Source organism: Parasteatoda tepidariorum, chromosome 8, assembly GCF_982258835.1.
Source record: "Parasteatoda tepidariorum strain Cologne lab strain chromosome 8, Ptep-v5.0, whole genome shotgun sequence".
Taxonomy (NCBI): Eukaryota; Metazoa; Arthropoda; class Arachnida; order Araneae; family Theridiidae; genus Parasteatoda; species Parasteatoda tepidariorum.
In genome coordinates, this window is record NC_141762.1 from 17,063,597 (window position 1) to 17,083,934 (window position 20,338).

Below are 20,338 nucleotides of genomic sequence, written 5' to 3' on the forward strand. Positions count from 1 at the left end.
TTATTAACAAAACGCTCTTCGTTTTCGTGAAAAAATATGGACTTTAATGATGAATACGAAGCTATTATTGGGGGTTTGTGAGTGTAGGGGGATTAATAGGAGCAAACAGATGGCGGAGTCTTCTAATTTCTTATAAATTAAATGGTATTTGTATAGTCAAATGTTGCGTTACGTAGTCCGTTTTTATTTGACTAAACCTGAAACTTTTTGATGCAAGCGTGATGCTCTCGAAAATGGATACACTACACAAGAAAAATAAGAATATAGAATAAATAAATAGGAATAAATTCTAAAGTTCAATTAGCGTTCTGTAGGCTACAATTGCTTTTTATATGATAAAAGGCTGATTAATAGCATTATCTTATGAATAACTAATTCATTATTGTAACTCAAAGCAAACATAAACTTTTGATCCTGTATGGTTTTGCATCGCGTAACAAATCATTTATTTAACTCATTTATTTAATGTGATGTCTAAAATTCCATGAGATAAACACGAAAAAAAATTCACCAGAAAGATGAGACTGTAAAATCAATTTGTTTGTGCGATTGGATACTTGGAAGCTACGTCATCGAAATAAAATCATTTGTCAATTCAGAAGCCAATCAGGTTCGACAAAAGCGTATGACGTCGCTTAATGGCATCCAATTAAATCTGCTTTAGATCACATGGTTTTGGCCTAATCCCTTATTTTTCTTCTAGAGTTACAAGTACCCAATTAACCATCTACAAGTTGCAGTTAATATTAATAAAATAGAAGGCTAATGGATAGCCTTAATGCATGAATAAATAATTCATTATTTTGGCGTAAGGCAAACGTAGATGTTTGAGCTTGCATAATTTGTCCAAAAGCTCAATAATTTAATTTATTTAACTCCTAATAATGTAACTCAGTACAATATCCAGAAGGGATAAAAAGAATAGTTACAGGTTACATTAAATTAAGCGTTAAGAAGATCATTATAAATTTGAATGCTTAATTGTTATCAGTAGTTTAATTTCAACATTAAAATCGTTAACATTGTAAATACAGCATTATATATTTAATGATAAATTTCAATTTGAAACACAAATTGCATTTATATAGTTACTATGAATATAAATTTACACAAATTGTATATTGTATACGTAACAATGGACTTAATTTTTTTTCTGTATTTTGTGAAAATGACATTTCTTGCACGTGAAATAAATATAACGGAAAAATTGAAGTCATGAAGATTTCGAAGCTGGTCGAAACTTTCAAGATAATAAGCAGGTTTTCATAAATATGAGCTTAAAGCAGACAAAAGAATTTTGACTTCACAGTGGCATCGCTTGATATTGTAATTCTATAAATCGTGTTTCCAAAAAAGAATAGCCAATTTTGATTTCATCGCTTGGAAACAATGAACAGTATACGTAAAGAGTCGTGACGAATTCGGGATGTTTATTCTAAGCGTTTTAATATTGGGATTTGGCTTGTAAGATAAATGTCAGTCTCATAAAAAGAAAGTAAACGATAGAGGATGTTTAGCTCTAATTAGAGTTATGATTTCAAAATGGCGAAGCAAGGTAAGAAAATTAAAAACCTCTCATTTTCAACGGATCGAAGTGTACTCTGCATTGAAAGTAGGGATTCAAGTAATCATATAGAAGGTATGCTTTTTTTTAAAAATTCAAAGTACTAATTGATGATTAGTATATTGTCAAGTAACTAAAGAGAAATTTCACTATTTAAGTACGTAATATTTGCAGAGTTCAAAAGTGAATGAATTAGTTAAAAAATATTAAGCAATTTTAATAATTTTTGCTAAAATTAATGTCATTTGCAGTAGCTTTTACTTTTTCGAACTTTCATAGGTTCAAAAATTAAAAACTATGTGATATGGACAGCGTAATAATATGTTATGCCCGTAACTCGAATTTATAAATTTTTTTTTAAATTTTAAAATACTAAAAGTCAATATAAATAGGGGTAAGCATAAATGACCCCAAGAGTTATTTGAACAAAAATTGCTGGAACTGCTTGAATTTTTCCCCACTTTTTTTTCCTTAATTACAAATAAAGTCCGCACGTACGACATTCGTAAAAGATGGAATAACTCTAATACAGACTTCGAAATTGAAACTGTAAATTGCTCTGAAGTATGAAATAAATACTTAAAGGAACTCTTCTGAAAATTTTAGAGAACATCCTTTTTGATTAGGTCACAAAAAATTGCTAGGAGTAAAAAGTTTGGGCCTTGTTAAATTATTTGGGTGCTCTGACAGAAAAGTGATTCTCTACGCCAATTGTGTTAACCTCTGGAAAATTATACGAACTCAATTATGTTTTAATTTAAGAAATAGAAAAAATTAATATTTTTCGTTTCATTTAATTCATTGAAATGACAAATTTCAAGTTTTACAAATATCAAATTTTATATCTATAAATATTTTAAAACAATAAAAAAATGTTTAAAAAATGCGATACTTTGATTAGGTTTCGGGGATGGTCGTAAAAATTAGCCTTACTTATGCTTTAATTGTAAAACTTTTGCCTTACTGGAGTTATTAATGATGCTTAATTATATATGAAATAGGTACAACTGGTATTGTGGTAATTAGTGTCTGATATACAAGCATAAATATAGAAAAAGATTTTTACGATCCCTGGATTGCGAATAAGTATCAAGCTTATAAATTTAAACTTTCAAATTTTGTAACTAAGCATCATATCGAACACATTTCACTGATTTAAATGAAAATATTTGAAAATATTATTTAGTTACTTTAAAAATAGAGCTATTTCGTTCATGTAAATTCGAATAATTTCCTTTTTGAAGGGTATTAGAAAATAAAAAAAGAATTCGAAAATATAAATCAAAATTTAAGGTATTCAGCTTAAAAGAATAAAGTAAATGTTAGTTTTGTATACGAAAGTTCAAAATTTGTGATAACTTCGTTTAATTGCTGTCGATAAATCATGATTTTTATTTTTGATAATCAAGTTTTAAATCAAATGTATTTATATTGTAACAATGATAGACACTATCAATACTAGGATAATTTATCACTAATGCGAAAAAAATATACTTTAAGCTTTTTATCGTTATAGAAAAAGGGAAAAAAATTTTTGATGTGGAATAAATCTTTATTTTCCTTTAAAATTTCATTAAAGTAAATAAATAAACTTAAAATTTTGTAGTTTCCTTCTCTTTATTGGTCTATTTGTTATGATTCTGCAGTTATTAAATTTTATGAGTGTGTTTCCTTTTCTGAATTTATCTTTCCTAACTCCACTGTTTATTAATAATATCAGATAATTGTTATGTGGAAACCCAGAAAAACATATTGGGCAAATATGAGACATATTGAGTTGAATTGTTTCGTTTATTGTTCTTAAAGTGTGTTTCTTTAATCGATTTTTTTCAACATGTTTTTAGATTATATAATCATTTGGTTTACTTATTATAATTACGTAACACATTTTTAGTTTCAGATGAAATTTTTACAGCGGAAGAGGCCATAAATGGATCAGGATATTTAGGAGTTTTTCAAGCTAAATTGATAGTGTTTACGGGTTTCATATGGGTAAGGCAAAACTTTTCATAATCCTCAATAATTTATGCTCTTATCTTAGATGATTAGAGAAGATATTAGTAAAAAAATCATTTTAAATAATTTTAAGTGAATGAAATTTGAAGGTCAATATAGTAAGTTTAATATATGTTTTTACACTAATGTATAATTGGCATACATTAGTCCAACTGAATGTCGAATCAAAATAAAATAATAACAAAGCTCTACGAATACACATGGAATTGGCGATTGTTTGGCGATATCAGTATATTTAATATTGTGTTATACCAAAAGAAAATATTGATTTCTTACGATATATCGCGATACTTTAATTGTAACTAATTTACATATTTTTTATATTGGACAATGTTTTCTCGCTCAAATGGAGGAAAAAAAAGATGCATTTTTCTTTGACTCTTTGAGTAATTTAAAAATGGCCAAGTAATTATAAATTGCACAAATAAATTAAGAGTTAAAGAAGATTGGTAAATGGTTTTTGTGTTTTTACTCATTGGATCACGATATGGTCAATATTTATCGAGTGTCGATATTTTTCGGTTTTTATCGAGTGTCGATATTTTTCGGTTTTTATCGAGTGTCGACTATTATCTTTTGTATTACGATTATTTTTTAACTACTATTACGATTATTTTTTACCATTTAACATGCGTCGATATTCATATCTCTCAATATTTTTCGACAGTTATCGTGTATCGATATTTATTATATTAACGATTTAGCGTGATAGAATATTTTTGTCACTATCGAGATAATTAAAAACATCGCTATTTCAAGATATATCCGTCATCTCTAGAAACGATGGATTCCTGGCAAAAATTTTATAATATTTCACGTAAAAATGCCGACTGCTCAGTTATTTTTTAAAAATGGGAAGTCAGAATATTGGCATTTATGTGTTAGACTGTCGGCAGACTCCCCTTGATAAATAACATGGTTAATTATTGTTTTAGGTTAATATAACTTTGAATGAAAAACTATTATTGCATTTTGATTTACATTTTGTTTGCAGTTTAATCGAATATGAGTTTACATCAAAATGTAACGTTATTTATTTTTAAATCCAGATGGCTAGAGGTGTTGATGAAGTCCTTGTAAGTTTCATTGGACCTTTACTTTCATGCGATTGGAAATTGGAAAGATGGCAGGCTGCTGTTATAGTGACGGTAAATAGGGCCAAATTATTAACTTCACTGATTTTAAGATAATTTATCATAGTTTTTTTTAAACATTTATTATAATGGCAAGATTTTATATAATTGAACTCTTTTAGAAATAGCTGTACAAAGTTTTTTATAAGCATAATATTTGTTAATGATTTGAGTTGATTTTTGTACAATAATATCCACGTCCTTTGTTGTTAATGTTTCCTATCAGTCAAAGTCTCATTTAAAAATCATATAACTTTTTTCATTTGAAAATGTTTTTCTTTAACCAATTCTTTTAGGCATTTGAATGGATAAAAAGGAACGAAATAAGCGAACTAAACAAGCTGTTTTGGCCAATCTTTAGAATTGTATTTTGAGCATGAACGTGTATATAAATTCCAAAATTTTTCGGAGAGAAATATTAATTAGGATCAAAAGGATTTAAGTCGAAACTTCACTTCAGCGAAAATCACGAAAGATTTTTTACTTATTCTAACTGTGTGGGATACATTTCAGAAATTAATAGTTAAAAATTAAAATTGATAGAATTTAAGAAAAATGCTTGAGTTAAAAATTTGAAAAGTTTGCTAGTTATTACTAACTGGGAAATTTTAGTTATAACCAACTAGTCAATTTTAGCTATAACTAACTAGTCAAGTTTAGCTATAACTATCGAGTCAATTTTAACAATTGTCTTTTCGAATGACAGCTAGTAGTTCTTAGATTGGCATCAATGGTCGCCTTTTAATCGTGCCATATTGCGTATTTTTTTTTTACTATATTCAATTACGAACATTTTATCCTAGTAATATTTACCTTAGCAATGTTAGGATAAAATATATTTTGTCTGTGGTGTTTGACTAAGAGGCAAGGGTACAAAAGATTTTGCCAAAAGAATCATATAAAGTTCAACACTAGTAATTATTTAAGTAATTGATGTTCTCAAATAATTCAAATATTTCATTATAAGACATTGTAAATTGCGTAATGTTCATCTTGGATGTCTGAAAAATGATTAACGATTTGAAAACTTAATTAAAGAGAAACGGAAGTAGATCGAAATGTATGACTTGATGCTTCCTGGTTAGGAAACAGGACATTTTTCATCAAGTTCTAAAATTAGTTACGAAGATCGTCAACAGATTACGCTGTTGATTAATAAAAATATTATGTTTTTAACATGACCACTATTTCTAACAACAACATGGCGTTGTTCTAGGGCAAAATCAAAGATGGTCGTTCAATTATTTTAATTGAAATAGTTTCAAGAAAAGTAGAAAACGCTATTTTATGGGTTTTATCGTTATCATATGGTTATGAACTAAGGAACTGAAATTTGATGAAAATAGATTTTAATCGCCTTCAGTTTTTTTATAAATGATTTTTCACATCGTTTTTATCATATTCATTATCTATTCATTCGTTCTATTTCTATTCTATATAAAGACATTTTTTAAATCTTTATAGGGTTCACAGTTGTCATCAGCGCTTGGATGCATTTTATATGGCATCTGGTCAGACAGATACGGAAGGCGAGCTGTAAGTGTCAATTTTTCTCCTTCAAATAATTGATATGATAAAACAAAAGCTTTATTCAATCTGAAATGTTGCATCGTTTCTTTTTTCATGAAAAAAAAAGGCACTGTCATCGACACTGATATTTTTCTTTGTATTTGGAGCTGTGTCTTCAGGTTTACCAAGCTACACGTGGTACGTCATATTCCGAATGGTGTGTGCGTTTGCTGCAGGAGGTCTCCCCCAGGCGTGAGTAAAAGTATAGTTTGGATATTTAATTCTATAGAGTTTGGTGAAAAAATAAACACGTATAGTACTGTTTTGCTTTCATTTGAACTGATATTGTTAAAGCTTTTATTTAGTTGGAAATGGATAGTATACATATTTATAATTAAATATCTTAAATGGAAGGAACACAAGACATTTTTTAAAAATTGAATCAGTTCAGTTCTATACAACTTAATAGTATGCAAACACGGTAGTATATTTTTTTCTCGTTTAGGTTAAAACTTTGTATCACGAATGCCAAATGTACTGTGTAAATAACATTAGAGAGCATATAAATGGTGAGGGACAGTGGGCCACGCGACTCTCAATATTATTTAGCACGCCTCATTATGTTTATTGATAGGCCCAAAAGTTAAATGTGCAATTTATTATTCATGCTTTCCGAATTTTCTGCAGGGAATATTTCCGTATCGTGATCTGCCGCGTCCACTACAATCGCCAAGACGCCAAATAGATTTCAAACCTCAAAATTTTTTTTTAAACTTCTAGAGGTTTGATCGGGGATGGCTACGAGTTATAACATTGAAGTTGGTTCTCTTCTGAGATTATTTTTTCAGCTTCTCGCCGGCTATTGGCCGGAAGTTGCCAAGATATGGCGATTATTTTGCCACATATCACAGTACGGAAATTTCCCTTTTCTTTAAATACTTATTCACAAATTAATTAGATGTAAATGATGAATTGATTACTTTAATTTAAATTAAATAGCAATTACACATCAAAGATTATTGTATATGAGTAAAAAAAAATTTTTTTTTAGCAACAAAAGTAAATGCGGTTTTCGAACTTATTTTTTTTAAAACTCAGATTTGCACAGGCTTTAGTGAGTATTGCTGAAATAAGTTTTTATCTTCGCAAACTAGAAATGGCGGTTTTTAAAGTCAGCCTATCGCAACTACATTTTTAATGGTATACAAAAAATGACCAGCAATTTTAAAAATTAATTTAAGGGAAACGAAAAAATAAAGACATGTAAAGATCTCTGAGTACTGCTAAAGAAAAAATTCAAAATATTTAAAGCAATTAAAGATAATACTTCCAGTTGTAAAAAGTGCTAAGCAGCTGAAAATCCAAAAGGAATTGAAACAAAAGAAACAATGAAATATGAAAAAATGAATAAATATGTTATATATACTGTTAAGGAAAAAATTTAATTTATTATCACTAAAAATCACTGGTAGTTATCAAGTTCGTCAACAGATGGTGCAGCTAAGTGGGAAAAAAACTATTAAAAATGTTTTAAAAATAGCCACTATTTCAGATTCGAGACACGAAAAAAATTAATTAACAATTAGTTGTTACAACGTAGGCATCTGTCTTATATTTATTTTATTATTGTTATTCTTTATACAATTTTTTTTAGTTTTATAATTTAAACACGAATTACAGATAAAAAACCAGTTATAGTGGTGTACAATAAGGAAAAAAAAAAGAAAATTGCAAAACTAAAACATTTAGACATAATTGTTTAAAAATAGTTAAAATCATATTAAAAATATCAAAGTCGTTAGAATTGTCGTCAAAACTATTGTAAAATCTGCATATAGAAAAAAAATTTATTAAATTATTTTTACAAAATAAGATTTTAAATAATTCTTCATTTCGTATCTTGCAATTTATTTCAAAAAATTTAATCATACTTAAATTATCCCAGTGATCAATCATTCTGTTTACAAATTTTACAGAAAAATAATGAACAGGACGAATCTCTACTACATACTAATCAGGGAGCATTAGAAATATTTTTGCATTGTCAATACAGAAACAACAAGTGTATAATGCTTATTTTTTATAATATGGAAAACGTGGACAATTATGGAAATTTAAAGAAGTTCACATACTTCCAATTATGTAATAAGTGTGCACGTAATGAATATTTATTGAATGTGAATTAAACGATTTTATAATTAATTTTTCCTTGTATTGTAGGCTGGTGCTTGTAAGTGAATTTACTCCAGGTGGTAAGAGAGGTCGGGCTGTATTTATTCTGTCTGTAAGTGATTTTATGCAAAACTCAATGAACTTTTAAACTAACTAAATCCATTTCTTTGTTAAATTTAATATATATAGATATATTTATTGTTTTGAGTAACCAAAACATTATTCATACTGTTATCAGAAAATTAAATCTGATTCAAATATTATGATCATGCACTATACTCTGTTGCAAGTTAAGAAAAAAATCATTATCCATATGGAGAGAGCCTGTTTCCATCTAAGTGCATGAGTGCAGGCTAAATGGATGCCAAGTTCCCAACGCGAACGAATATCAACAACGCCAACTTTTGAAACGACGTTGCACAACCTTTTTTTTTTTTTTTTTTTTTTGCTTTCTCTCTAAAATCATGTGAAACGGGGAAAACAAAACTTATTGAATATTAAAAATTAGAAAGTAATAAGAATTAACAAAATTGTATCTAAAAATCGTAAGAAATATACACCTTTCTGTTGGCATTTTAAGAAACTGATCAAAGAATAATAAGTATTGTTTTTTGCAGACAATTTTGTTCCACAGCGAAACAAAAGTAAAAATTCTTTATGACGCATTCGATTTGTTAAAGACATGCCAGCATAAGAAGTGCTATTTTTAGTGGTTCAATGAAATCCAATGTTCTTGCAGCGTCATATAGTTGTTTCTTTTTGAAGAACAATGTTTTCCTTATTTATCGAAAGTCGCCAAATCTAGGATTCTAGTAAGACTATGAAACCTTAACCCGTTTTCAATAATTCTATGATGTATATCGTAAAAGATAGTACGAATTAAATTTCTGTCTGAGGAGTTAACTATTAAAGGTTTTTATATTGTTTTGAAAGCATAATTATATAATTTGATAGTTAAATAAAACGAAGCTACATGTAGTCGTGGATGATTACTTAAATCCTATACCGCAATGGTCTTTTCTTAACTTGCAACGGAATATAGCACAAAATACAAAGTCAAACCGAACTGAATTTGTTGTTTTGTGATGAAGTCATTTTCATTAGACCCAAATTGAAGACTTGCACGTTTCAAAACCACTGATTTATTGATATTGATGATAAAGTTTGCTTTAAAAAAATTCTTTTGTTTTTTACAAAAAAAGCAGCAGCATCAATTGCTTTAGACTAATCTATTTAACTGTAGTTTAATCTTCTGTGATTTTTTTAATTCTGATTGTCAGTTAATAATAACAGAATTTATTTAAAGCAATATATTAGAATGACAAAAATGAGCTTAAATTTCTAATTTAAGCTTACGCAAAAATAAATTTGGCACTCTTTTTGTAGAACTTATCAGAACCAGATTTCTTACCATTACCGTGTATAATAGAATTCATTTAGTAACCATAAACAATAGCGCTTGTTTTTAAAATCAATTTACAGATTTTTCCTCTAACTTAACGATAAACATTTTCACCAGAATGTTGTGAAACACCAAAAAGTCTTTACGAATTTCCTAAGTATTGTACAATTCTGACACTATCTATCATTGAAAAGGTTTATAGTCCTTTTCCCCATATTTTTACATACAAAGAGTATTCAATTCAGAATACTGTCGCTTGTGTATACACTTAAATAAAGAAATTTGTCCAACAAATTCATTGTGGAAATAAAGTATGAAAGAGGATTAAAATAAAGAATAAACATGGGATCTGAAACTATGTTGAGTAAATGAAAATTACGCATGCGTGATTTAAATCTAGAGCAGACGAAAAGTAGCTGAGGTTAATTGAGGTTTGTTCTGGTATGCGATTACGAGGTAACTCTTGAGGTTGAGCTAAAAAATGTATTCTCAGTTTGCGCAATAAACATTTTCAATGATAGTTTGGGTCAGATTGACGCTATATATTTCTAATGTTGGTTGTATTGTGGAGCATCATGTTCATGATACGATTACAGCTCTTGTTACGGCATCATCATTGTGCAGAATTTGAAGACGAGATTTTTATTTCAAATTTGTTAATTTCGTCATTTTTTTCTTCATTTTATCTCAGGTGTTCTGGGCAGTCGGAATAATCGGTATGATAGCTTTGTTGTATTCGGCCTCGGAACCACCCCAGAACTGGAGGACATTTGTTGCTATTTCTTCTTTACCAGCTTGCATAACAATGCTCTTGATGAAAGTAAGAGTTACTCCCATCCAGGGTTTATTATTGTTTTAATTGATTTCTTTAAAAGAAAAATACGAAGTTAAAAAAAGCAAAGTCAAGTTTGTGTCTTCGCAATATAAAGGAAAAATAAATATCTTTGACATCAACATGTATGTACCTCGAATGACGTAACAGCTCCGATAGCAATTATTACATCATTCAGTAAAGTGCTGTGGAGCACTAAATTCTCGAGTAAAAATTCATGATAGTGCCAGCTGAGAATAGCTTGTCATAAGGTTTGTTCTGAGGTTATAGGTAGCAAAAATTACAGAAAACAAAGCAGATATCTAAACTTCACTTTTCTTATCTATCTACTGAAAATTCATCAAGGATCAATCAGTTACTAGAAGCAATCTATTGGAATAAATTTCATTTCAATGTAAATTAACATAAACAACTAGATGCCAACAACCACTTTATTACGGCAATTGTTTAAATTATAATGGTGAAATGATACAGTTCAGCCTCTGGCTGAACTGCCTTATTTCACCATTTCAAGTTAACATCAAATAGAGTTTTTATATACAATATAATGGGTGTAGTTAAATCTAAATACTTTTAAAGTGGAAAAAAATTGCATTGAATTCACTCACATTCACACTATACAATAGTTATTTTCGCTTCCGAAAACACTAACGTTGATACACTTTAGATATCGCCAATAATATGTTTAATTTACGGTTAAAGTAATTAATCCGGTTATTATTAATAGTAACTGGTCAATATTAATAACAACAGCTTCTTCTGATCAAAGGGAGAAATATTGAAAATTATTCACTTTAACCGGTTATTATTAATAATAACCAATGAGGTTTGGACAATGTGATTAAATGGTTTATATAGCATTGAGACATGGGTGTGCCTCTTTATGTGATACGGTTAAGGTGGTAATCCGGTTATTATTAATATTTACCAGTCAAAATTAATAATAATCACTTTTTCTGGTCAAAGTGAGAAATTAAAAGGGGAGCTTTACATAGCGTGATCTATGGCAGAATAATCGCCATGTCTTAGCGACTTCTGGGCAGCGGAACTTCCAACTTCTTTTACTCTAATAGTACATATACCGTAAAATTTTTGTGTAAATCTTAACACAAAAAATGGGGGTAACTACTTTACTCCAAAAGTGGCCGTAGTAAGCCACCTGTAATGTAAAGAATATGGCCCCATTTTCGGTGTTCAATAATTCTAAAATTTTAAATAACAATAAGATTTGAAAAGCATACGAGCTAAGTTATTTTTACAATACAATTTAAAGTATGAGCAGCCAATTTAGGATGTATACACACAATGATTATTTAATTAAAATTTGTTTGCAAATCAAATATATTCATGATACAGAACATTAAAACAAATTCGACTTAAGCTTAACAGAGCAGAAGTATATATAAATGAAATATTATAAAATTATATAATACAATTTACAGATATTTAATGAATTAAAATATAATTATTCATATAACACAATTAAAAACATGCATACATTTTATAACGGCAGGCTTTATTTTCTGTAGATGTAAAGCAGCGTGCAAGACAACAACAAATTCACGTCATTTCGTACTCAGTTGTAAGGAATGCGCTGACAAAATCCAAAGTTCAATATCCAAAATTGGCATTTTTGGAAGCGAAAGTAATTCATTAAAGGTGTGAATGGGTATATGTATTTCTTTAGTAGGTACGTAGTTACAGCATTTACGTCGCACTAGAGCTGCACAATGGGTTATTGGCGACGGTCTGGGAAATATCCTTGAGGATGATCCGAAGGCATGTCATCGGAATTCTGAACCTCTGCAAAGGGAATGGCTCTCCTGCTTTGGTAGCCGACGACCTGCGCGCGAAGTCATGCACTTAACAGTTTAACGATATCGCGTATCCTCGGCCGCTGATCAGGCTGATCAAAGAGTCACCCACCCACTTACTGACTGCAGCCAGTGATGCTTGACTTTGATGACATGAGTGTTCAGCAGGGAATCGTGTCTTAAGGATCAGTCCACCGTGGGACTCATTTCTTTGGTGCAAGTCCTGCCATTTTTTGTGTTTAGGCTTAACTACACGCTTCAAAGTACATATGAATATTCGATTTGGTGTTAACTTAAAATGAAGTGCTTCTTCAAAGATTTTTTTAAGCTGTTTCACACGAAATTCGGAGTGGTGTTACACCACAGTTTCTATGGTGTATATGAATTTTCATAAATTAGTATCCTATATTGAACAGTTCGTAGTTTTTTCCAGAGAGTATACGATATCTGCTTATAAGTAATCAAGACACAGCTGCCAATGTGATTATGGAAGAGATGGTGGAAGAAAACAAACAGAATCTGCCTAATGGAGTGCTGGAGTCAGCCATTGATTGGAAAAAAAGAGGACGATTTGGTTACCTTTTCCGCAGAAGCTTGTTAAAATCTACATTGTTATTTTGTTTCATTGGGTAAGAACGATTTTTGTAGTTTAATTTGCTATTTATTTAATTAATTTACGACTTATCTACACATCATTGAAAGTTTTTAAGCAAATTAAACTATTAATTTGAGCAGGACCATTAAAAATAATTTCTAAATTCAGTGGCGAATCGAAATATTTTTTATAAGTGTTGAGAACTCGGAAGTGTAAATTTTGAAACGGAAATATGTGGTATTATAAATTTTTTTGAACTGTTTCACTGCATGTCTATAAATCAATGGTATTTTACATTTAGACAGGTAATAGTACATGAAAATATTTCGGTGAAGTAATTATTTAATTTCTACTTTAAGCTTTTATTAAATTTCATTAGGTACTGAAATTCAATAAAAGCATGTTATTAAAATGTAATTAACCCATTTTTACGCAGCGTGACTCATACTTAACGGGGAATGGTAAGAATTCTATGGGAATTATTCTGATGTGAAAAATGACTGTTTACACATCAATCAAATGTTATTTATTATTCTGGAAAATAGCTACCAGATGCACATTTTACATTTAGTTAAAAAATAATCACTTGTATACATTAAGTTAAAAAATAATAACTTTTTAATAGGAGCTTTTTTTACGTCACGGAATATAAAAAAATTCAGGTTTTAATGGGTTAATAACAAACTGAAGCGATAAGATATTACTTGATTGAAAACTTCATTCTCTTCAGAAATAATTACGTAATATTTAAACATTTTTTTTATTTTTTAAATAATTCTTATTAAATATTTCTTATTTCTTTATTTCTGAAGTGAGTGAAGTTTTCAATCAAATCAGGTAATAGGAACATATGTTGAAGATGGACATTGTCGATATTCACAGCGTCCTAGATTTTTTAAAATTTTATTCAGATATGTACTCGTGGGTGACACAATAAAGAAATTTAAAAATGAAACAAATTTGTTTAAAAATTAAAACTTTGAAATTACCTACTTTTTGAACTTTGCTTAACGGATAAAAATTTATAAGTCTTAATTTGGTACATTTAAAAATTATAATTTTTAGCCGCGAATGTTTTTAAAATTATGCTTTTTGATATCTAAAATAAAGATATCTAAAATTTTACAAAGAGAAACAAGCAAGAGAAACGAACAGTTAAACTATGGACAAGATTAACTGAGATTAACGCGTTTTTCTAGTTTTTAAATTAATGCGTGGAAGGTTAATTCAAATGACTGATTGTGCAATAGAAGGAAATATGACACATTATATACATTAATGTACGAAGAACCCCAGTGTATTAAATGGTGACTGGTGCACTTTAAATCTGTCGGAATCACAAAACCCTCTAAGTTCCTATAACAAATTAATACCTCTAGGGATTCTGAATTCGAGATTGATTGTTCTCTTGTTTATGTCAAAAATATGATCTGTGGTTGAGAATGAATGAAGTAGGATTGGGTCGTCTCTGTAAAACTGGCTGTGACGTGTGGGTGGTTCAAGTTATATTCCTGGTCATAGATGGCACCACTGAATAAACAAGAAATGTTCCTTCTGCCCTAAAAATTCGCTTGATTTCAAGGAAGCTTACTGTTATTGGCAAGCAATTAAGTAACAGTTCGACACAACAACAATTGTAAAATTGTTAGCTTAATTAAACTTTATTAAGCATTGAACTAATAATTAAACTTTATTAAACTGATTGTCTGTATTTTATTTAATTTCTAGTTTGGGTACTGCTGTATCGTATTCAGGACTGATTATAATGTCTCCTGCTATCATGAATGAAGAAATTGAACGTAAGTTAGGGAAAAGGGATTTATTGGCACTTTTTTGTTGGATTAGTGATTTTTCGTGAACAGAATTATGAATTGTTTAGTACAGAAGATTTTATTTTGACAATACTTTTGTAATTATTGACAGTCAAAAATAAATAAAGATAATTAAATCTAATATTAATAAGATTTAATAATTTAATAAGATAAAACTAATTAAATATAATAAACTTTTTAATACAATTTTCGTGAGTTCATCAGTGTAAAAGCATCAATGACGGATCATAAAGTAACAATTGAATTCTAGAAATTGGCCTTTATTTATGTATTTAATAACTTAATATTATACAGTGAATTGTGTATAATTTCATGTGCTAGATATGTGTTTTAGATTCATTTTGATTTCGAAGTAACATTTGGATCCAATTGAATGCAATTTAGAATTAGTCGGTTCCATTTTTTTAAAGTAGAATTCCTATTATCTAAGCACATTTTAATCGAATACTAATAATTCGATTCAAAGGTATCTAAAGGTACTCTAACTGATTCAATTCAAAAGTATATTTTTTTCACACATGCGCTTTATTATTATTTTTTCTAAATTTCAATAATATTCTGTCCTAATTCAACTGTACACGAGTTTCACAGAATAAATAAAAACGCTCTTTCGACTGAAGGAATCCATGGAATTAATAATTTTATGTAACAAATAAAGTTTCTTTTTTTTTAACATAGGTTGCTTATGCTATTCTTAACAAATTCTGAAAGTTATACTCTTCGTTGTTTCAGGCATTTTTTAATTATTAGTGTAGTTTAATCAGACCTTCTACTTTTGTTGGACGAAAGCGTGTTAGATTATTTGTGTAGAAAAAAAAATGAAGAAAAAAAAATCAGTGGATATAGAATCATTAGAAAGCATTATAAAACTTCTAAAGAAAGTATAAATAATTGAAATCATTGAAATCAGCTAACGATTTAAAATTTGATGCTGCTTTTTACTAAAGGATATTTAAAAAAGCAAAGCACTATATATGGAGCAATAATGGAAATGAATTTTGAAATGAACTATCTTCATACTTACCTGACAAGAAGATACTCGTTAAATAAACATATTGAAAAACAATTTATATTGTATATAGCACTATTATTTAAAAAAAAAAACTTAGATGTTTATTATTTATCTATGAAAATTGAAAGCAATATCGTTTTTTTCTATATTTTTAACAATTCAATAATAAAGAGTTGGTCCGATTACTTCGGACAATCTAGGACCAACTGTAATTATATTTTCACAGACCAAAGCATCTTTTTTGATTTACTATAATGATAATATGTGAATTCTTCTCTTAATAACCTAACCAAACTATACTGAAATAAATATTTGTAATTGAGTATTTTTTTTCGAATATGTGTTGTGTAGAAGGTTGGTACAGAATGCGATAAATCAAACATTAAATTTATAAAATTTTATCTACATTTACTTTACTCCGTACTTATAATTTAAATACTGTAAGTATGTCATTTGTGAATCCAGTGAAATTTTAATTTTCAGTGAGACATTGAGAATAGGAAATAATAGCTGCTTTTTTATATTTATATATTTTCGGCTATGAAATTACATTTTCTTTAAAGACAGGGACAGCCTGATTGGTAGGATGTTGGGCTTGTGTTCATAAGAACATGAGCTCGAATCTCGCCTTATCCGTGTATTAAATGGTGACTGGTAGAAACCACGTGTATTAAATAGTGACCGGTGAATGGTAAATCTGCCGTGGTCACAAATTCCTCCAAGTTTCCATAACAAAACAATACCTCTGGGATACTGAATTGGAGATTGATCGTTCTCTGGTTAATGTCTAAATTACGATCTTGGATGAATGAATGGAGGTTTGAATGGGCCTTCTTGTAAAACGGGCTGTGACGTGTGTGGCTGAAGTCGCACTCTCGGCAATACATCGCGCCACTGCAAAAACCGTGATCTTCGTTCCGTGAACCGTGATCATATAACTACATACAAACTTTTGGAATAGCACAGCTCACATAAAAATTTTATAGCCAGCATGAAAGTTTCGTGTTTCTCAAAAAAAAAAAAAAAAAATCCTAAAAAACGTTCTTTTGAAAGATTTTAAGAAGTTGTTGATTATTATAATGCCCAAAATACTTCAATACCGACACATAGAGCCGTGGTGGCTCAGGGTACAGAACGTTTTCCTTCCAATAGGTGAACTGAGTTCGAATCCCAGCGATGGCTGATCAATATGAATTCCGCACCTGGCTCGCACCGACTGCAGTGCTGATGTTAAATATCCTCGGTGGTAGACGGATCATGGATTAGAGTACCCTTGCCGTCAGGTTAAAAATGGGAGGTTTTCGGGTTTTTCATCTCCATGTAACGCAAATGCTGGTGAGTTCAATCAAAAAATCCTCCACGAAGGCAAATTTCTTCCATTACTTGAACCACGAGTTACCTCGTCTTCTGGATTCGGTTGAAAATTACAAGGATACGGAGTTGAACATTAGTAGCTGTAAACTCAAAATTGACCGGCTGTTCAACGATGGTTATAAAATAAAATAAAGTAAAAGGGGCAAGTAATAGCACAACAACAACTATTTCTTTAAATATAAAATTTTACGGAAAATCTGAAAAATTTCCTTCAAAAAATTATTTTTTTATCATCGGAACTGCAAAATTTGTTTTGATTTAAAGACTTAAAAATTATTACAAAAATGTGCCTGCAACTGTTTGTTGAAAAATTGTTTACTTCATCATATTTAAAGTTATAAGATTGATTTTTCTTGAATAAAATACCCCTTAAAAGATATTTAAGGGGTAATAGCTATTTTTCAACCATAATTTTAAAATTTACAAAAATTTAAGGCTACTTGTAATCTTTCTTTGATCCTAAATCATCTAAAGGAAAAACGATAATTTAATATCAGCTTATTTTTTTGTCTCATTGACAAGAAAAATAGGCGTCACATTTGTTATAAATATTACAGATTGAAACGGCCTTGGTCTTTTTTTAACTTAAAAAATAATTCAACCGATTTTGGTCTAGAATGTATCATTTTAGAACTCGAAATTAAAAAAAAAAGGCAGAAGGAAGAAGAAAAAAAACGGAATTTGAACATTTAGCGAATACCAAAAGCAAATTTTTATAATACGTTCCTTAAATATTTTTCCAAAATTAAGTTTAAATAAAATCTTACTATGAAGCATTGTTCTCAAAATTATAATAGAGGTAAAAAAAATAAGTATTCTTATTGTTGAATCTCTTAAATTGTAAACGTTGATTGTCTTTGCGAATGGCTAATAAAATCCCAGTCCGAAATGGAAATAGCATCAGATAATAGTTTGCACAACATAAAATTTTACCTAAACAATTTATAAATCACGATCAGGCATAGTACTTTTTTGTTCTCTTTGTGTTTTTTGAATATAAGCGTTAAAAATATACAGATAATTTAAAATTAATTTGATATTAGAAATGAAAGTTTTTTAACAACAAAAATTTCACCATTGAAACAAATTTCATGCTCCCGCTTCACAAAATTTTTCGCTCGGATACTGTAATAAAACTGGGCTGATGTAAAAACAGAATTTTTGTTGCTGTTGTTTTAGAGGATTCATTTGTCTGATGGAATGAGAAATACTATTTGTTATTTTTCTAGATAGTTATAGATAGTTTACATTTAAAAATTAAAATATTTAATACTTTTTACTCTCAATTAATTTTCTTATTAACTTTTAACTACACTAAAGGTAAGACAGATGAAGTCTTTCCTCATAATGGAAAAACTAATTAATTGATTAATAAATGTTTGAAACATTGATATTCATTTAAGCAGAGATGTTAAGCGTTTGTTTTTAAAGTCAATTTACAGATTTTTCCTCTAACGTAACGGTAAACATTTTCACCAGAATGTTGTGAAACACCTAAAAGTCTTTACGAATTTCCTACGTATTGTACAATTCTGACACAATCTATCATTGAAAAGGTTTATCGTCCTTTTTTCCATATTTTTACACACAAAGGGTATTCAATTCAAAATACTGTCGCTTGTGTATACACTTAAATAAAGAAATTTGACTAACAAATTCATTGCGGAAATAAAGTTCGAAAGAAAATTAAAATGTACAATAAACATGGGACCGGAAACTATGTTGGGTAAATGAAAATTGCGCATGCGTGTTTTAAATCTAGAGCTGATGAAAAGTAGAGGTTAATTGAGGTTTGTTCTGGTATGCAATTCGCTGTATAATCAATTAATTCGCAGTAATTCGCAGACAGTATGACATTTTTAGGCTACTTAAAAAGTAAGATCAGCTATGTGATTTTATTAAATCCTCCTAATTATCAACCTTCAAATTAATCCTCCAAAGTACAAAGAACATAGAAGATAGTAATGAGCAATAATTGAAACAAAGTGCTATGTTAATTAAATGATGAATCAATATGCATTTTGAATCGAATCTTAAATGTAACCAATTATTTTAAATCACCAAGAAAAAGTAAGTTTTCCAAAAGTTAGACCAGTTATGTGATTTTATTAAATCCACAAAAATCTTTCAAAGTAATCCTATATATTTAAAGAACATTGAAACTAATAATGAGTAATAATTTGAAGTGTTATATTAATTGATGAATCAATATGCATTTTGTATTGAATCTTAAATGTAACCAATTATTTCAAATCATTGCTTAACTTTGTGAATATTTTGGTTTGTTCCATTAGAATTGAATATAACAAATTCTGAGAGAAACTTTCTGGGCAATGTTCATACAGTTGTGGAATGTTTACCAAATGTAACAAGTACAGAATTTATTGAGATAATGTGGACAAGTGCTTTGGATTTTCCGGGTACGTATTTGTTATCATTAAATAACGTATAGAGCTGAACAAAAGTCTATATATGGAATTGAATTAATCAATAAATGGTTCACGATGAAAAATGGAAAGTTATTATTAATATAAATAATTTACTTCCAGTTTTTGATATGTAAATGTTTCTTCTTTTCAAAGTTTAAAAACAAGTAACACTATCATACAAGGAATTTCACAAGAAATAAATGTACAGTGAGCAATAAAGAAAGGGCCACTCTAAATAACTTTTGATTTAATGATAATGATGAGAGTTTTACGTTCGAGGACTCAATCTTAATAGCTCGGAGGGGAGATCCCAAATATGTTAACTAATTGGTGCAGGAGAAATAAAGTTACGAAAATAATGATAACATAAGATGATCAATATTCAGTAACAGTATAATTAATATTTAGGGGTCCAAACTTTGGACCGCTTTCCTGACCAAACTATTGGAGCCGTATTTCTCAGGTTGCGGCTACCTCGTATAATTCGGGGGTCAAAAATTCGAATCCATCGAAAACAGGTATGTTTATTCAAAGAAAGCATGTTTTTCTTTCTGATTTTGAAATTTAAAATATCGTCCAAATCAATTAATTGGTATATTTGAGGTCACCTCCTCGAATCATTAAGATTGAGTCCTGGAACTTAAATATCAGATC

General features: G+C 29.2%; 1 protein-coding gene across 3 annotated transcripts in view; it reads left to right on the plus strand.

The window, feature by feature from the left end:
* Positions 1–1,334: 1,334 nt before the first annotated feature.
* LOC107443217 (synaptic vesicle 2-related protein) overlaps positions 1,335–20,338 on the plus strand; it is a 28,827-nt gene continuing 9,823 nt past the window's right edge. The window contains exons 1-10 of one of the 3 annotated variants that reach the window (XM_043047345.3): positions 1,335–1,639; positions 3,459–3,556; positions 4,630–4,728; positions 6,178–6,249; positions 6,350–6,474; positions 8,443–8,506; positions 10,488–10,616; positions 12,866–13,071; positions 14,766–14,836; positions 19,550–19,675. In XM_043047345.3, coding sequence (XP_042903279.1) covers positions 1,543–1,639; positions 3,459–3,556; positions 4,630–4,728; positions 6,178–6,249; positions 6,350–6,474; positions 8,443–8,506; positions 10,488–10,616; positions 12,866–13,071; positions 14,766–14,836; positions 19,550–19,675 — 1,087 coding nt within the window. In that variant the 5' untranslated portion in view covers positions 1,335–1,542. The remainder of the gene's footprint in view (positions 1,640–3,458; positions 3,557–4,629; positions 4,729–6,177; positions 6,250–6,349; positions 6,475–8,442; positions 8,507–10,487; positions 10,617–12,865; positions 13,072–14,765; positions 14,837–19,549; positions 19,676–20,338) is intronic. The other 2 variants (XM_043047346.3, XM_071180660.2) reach the window with 2 other exon arrangements.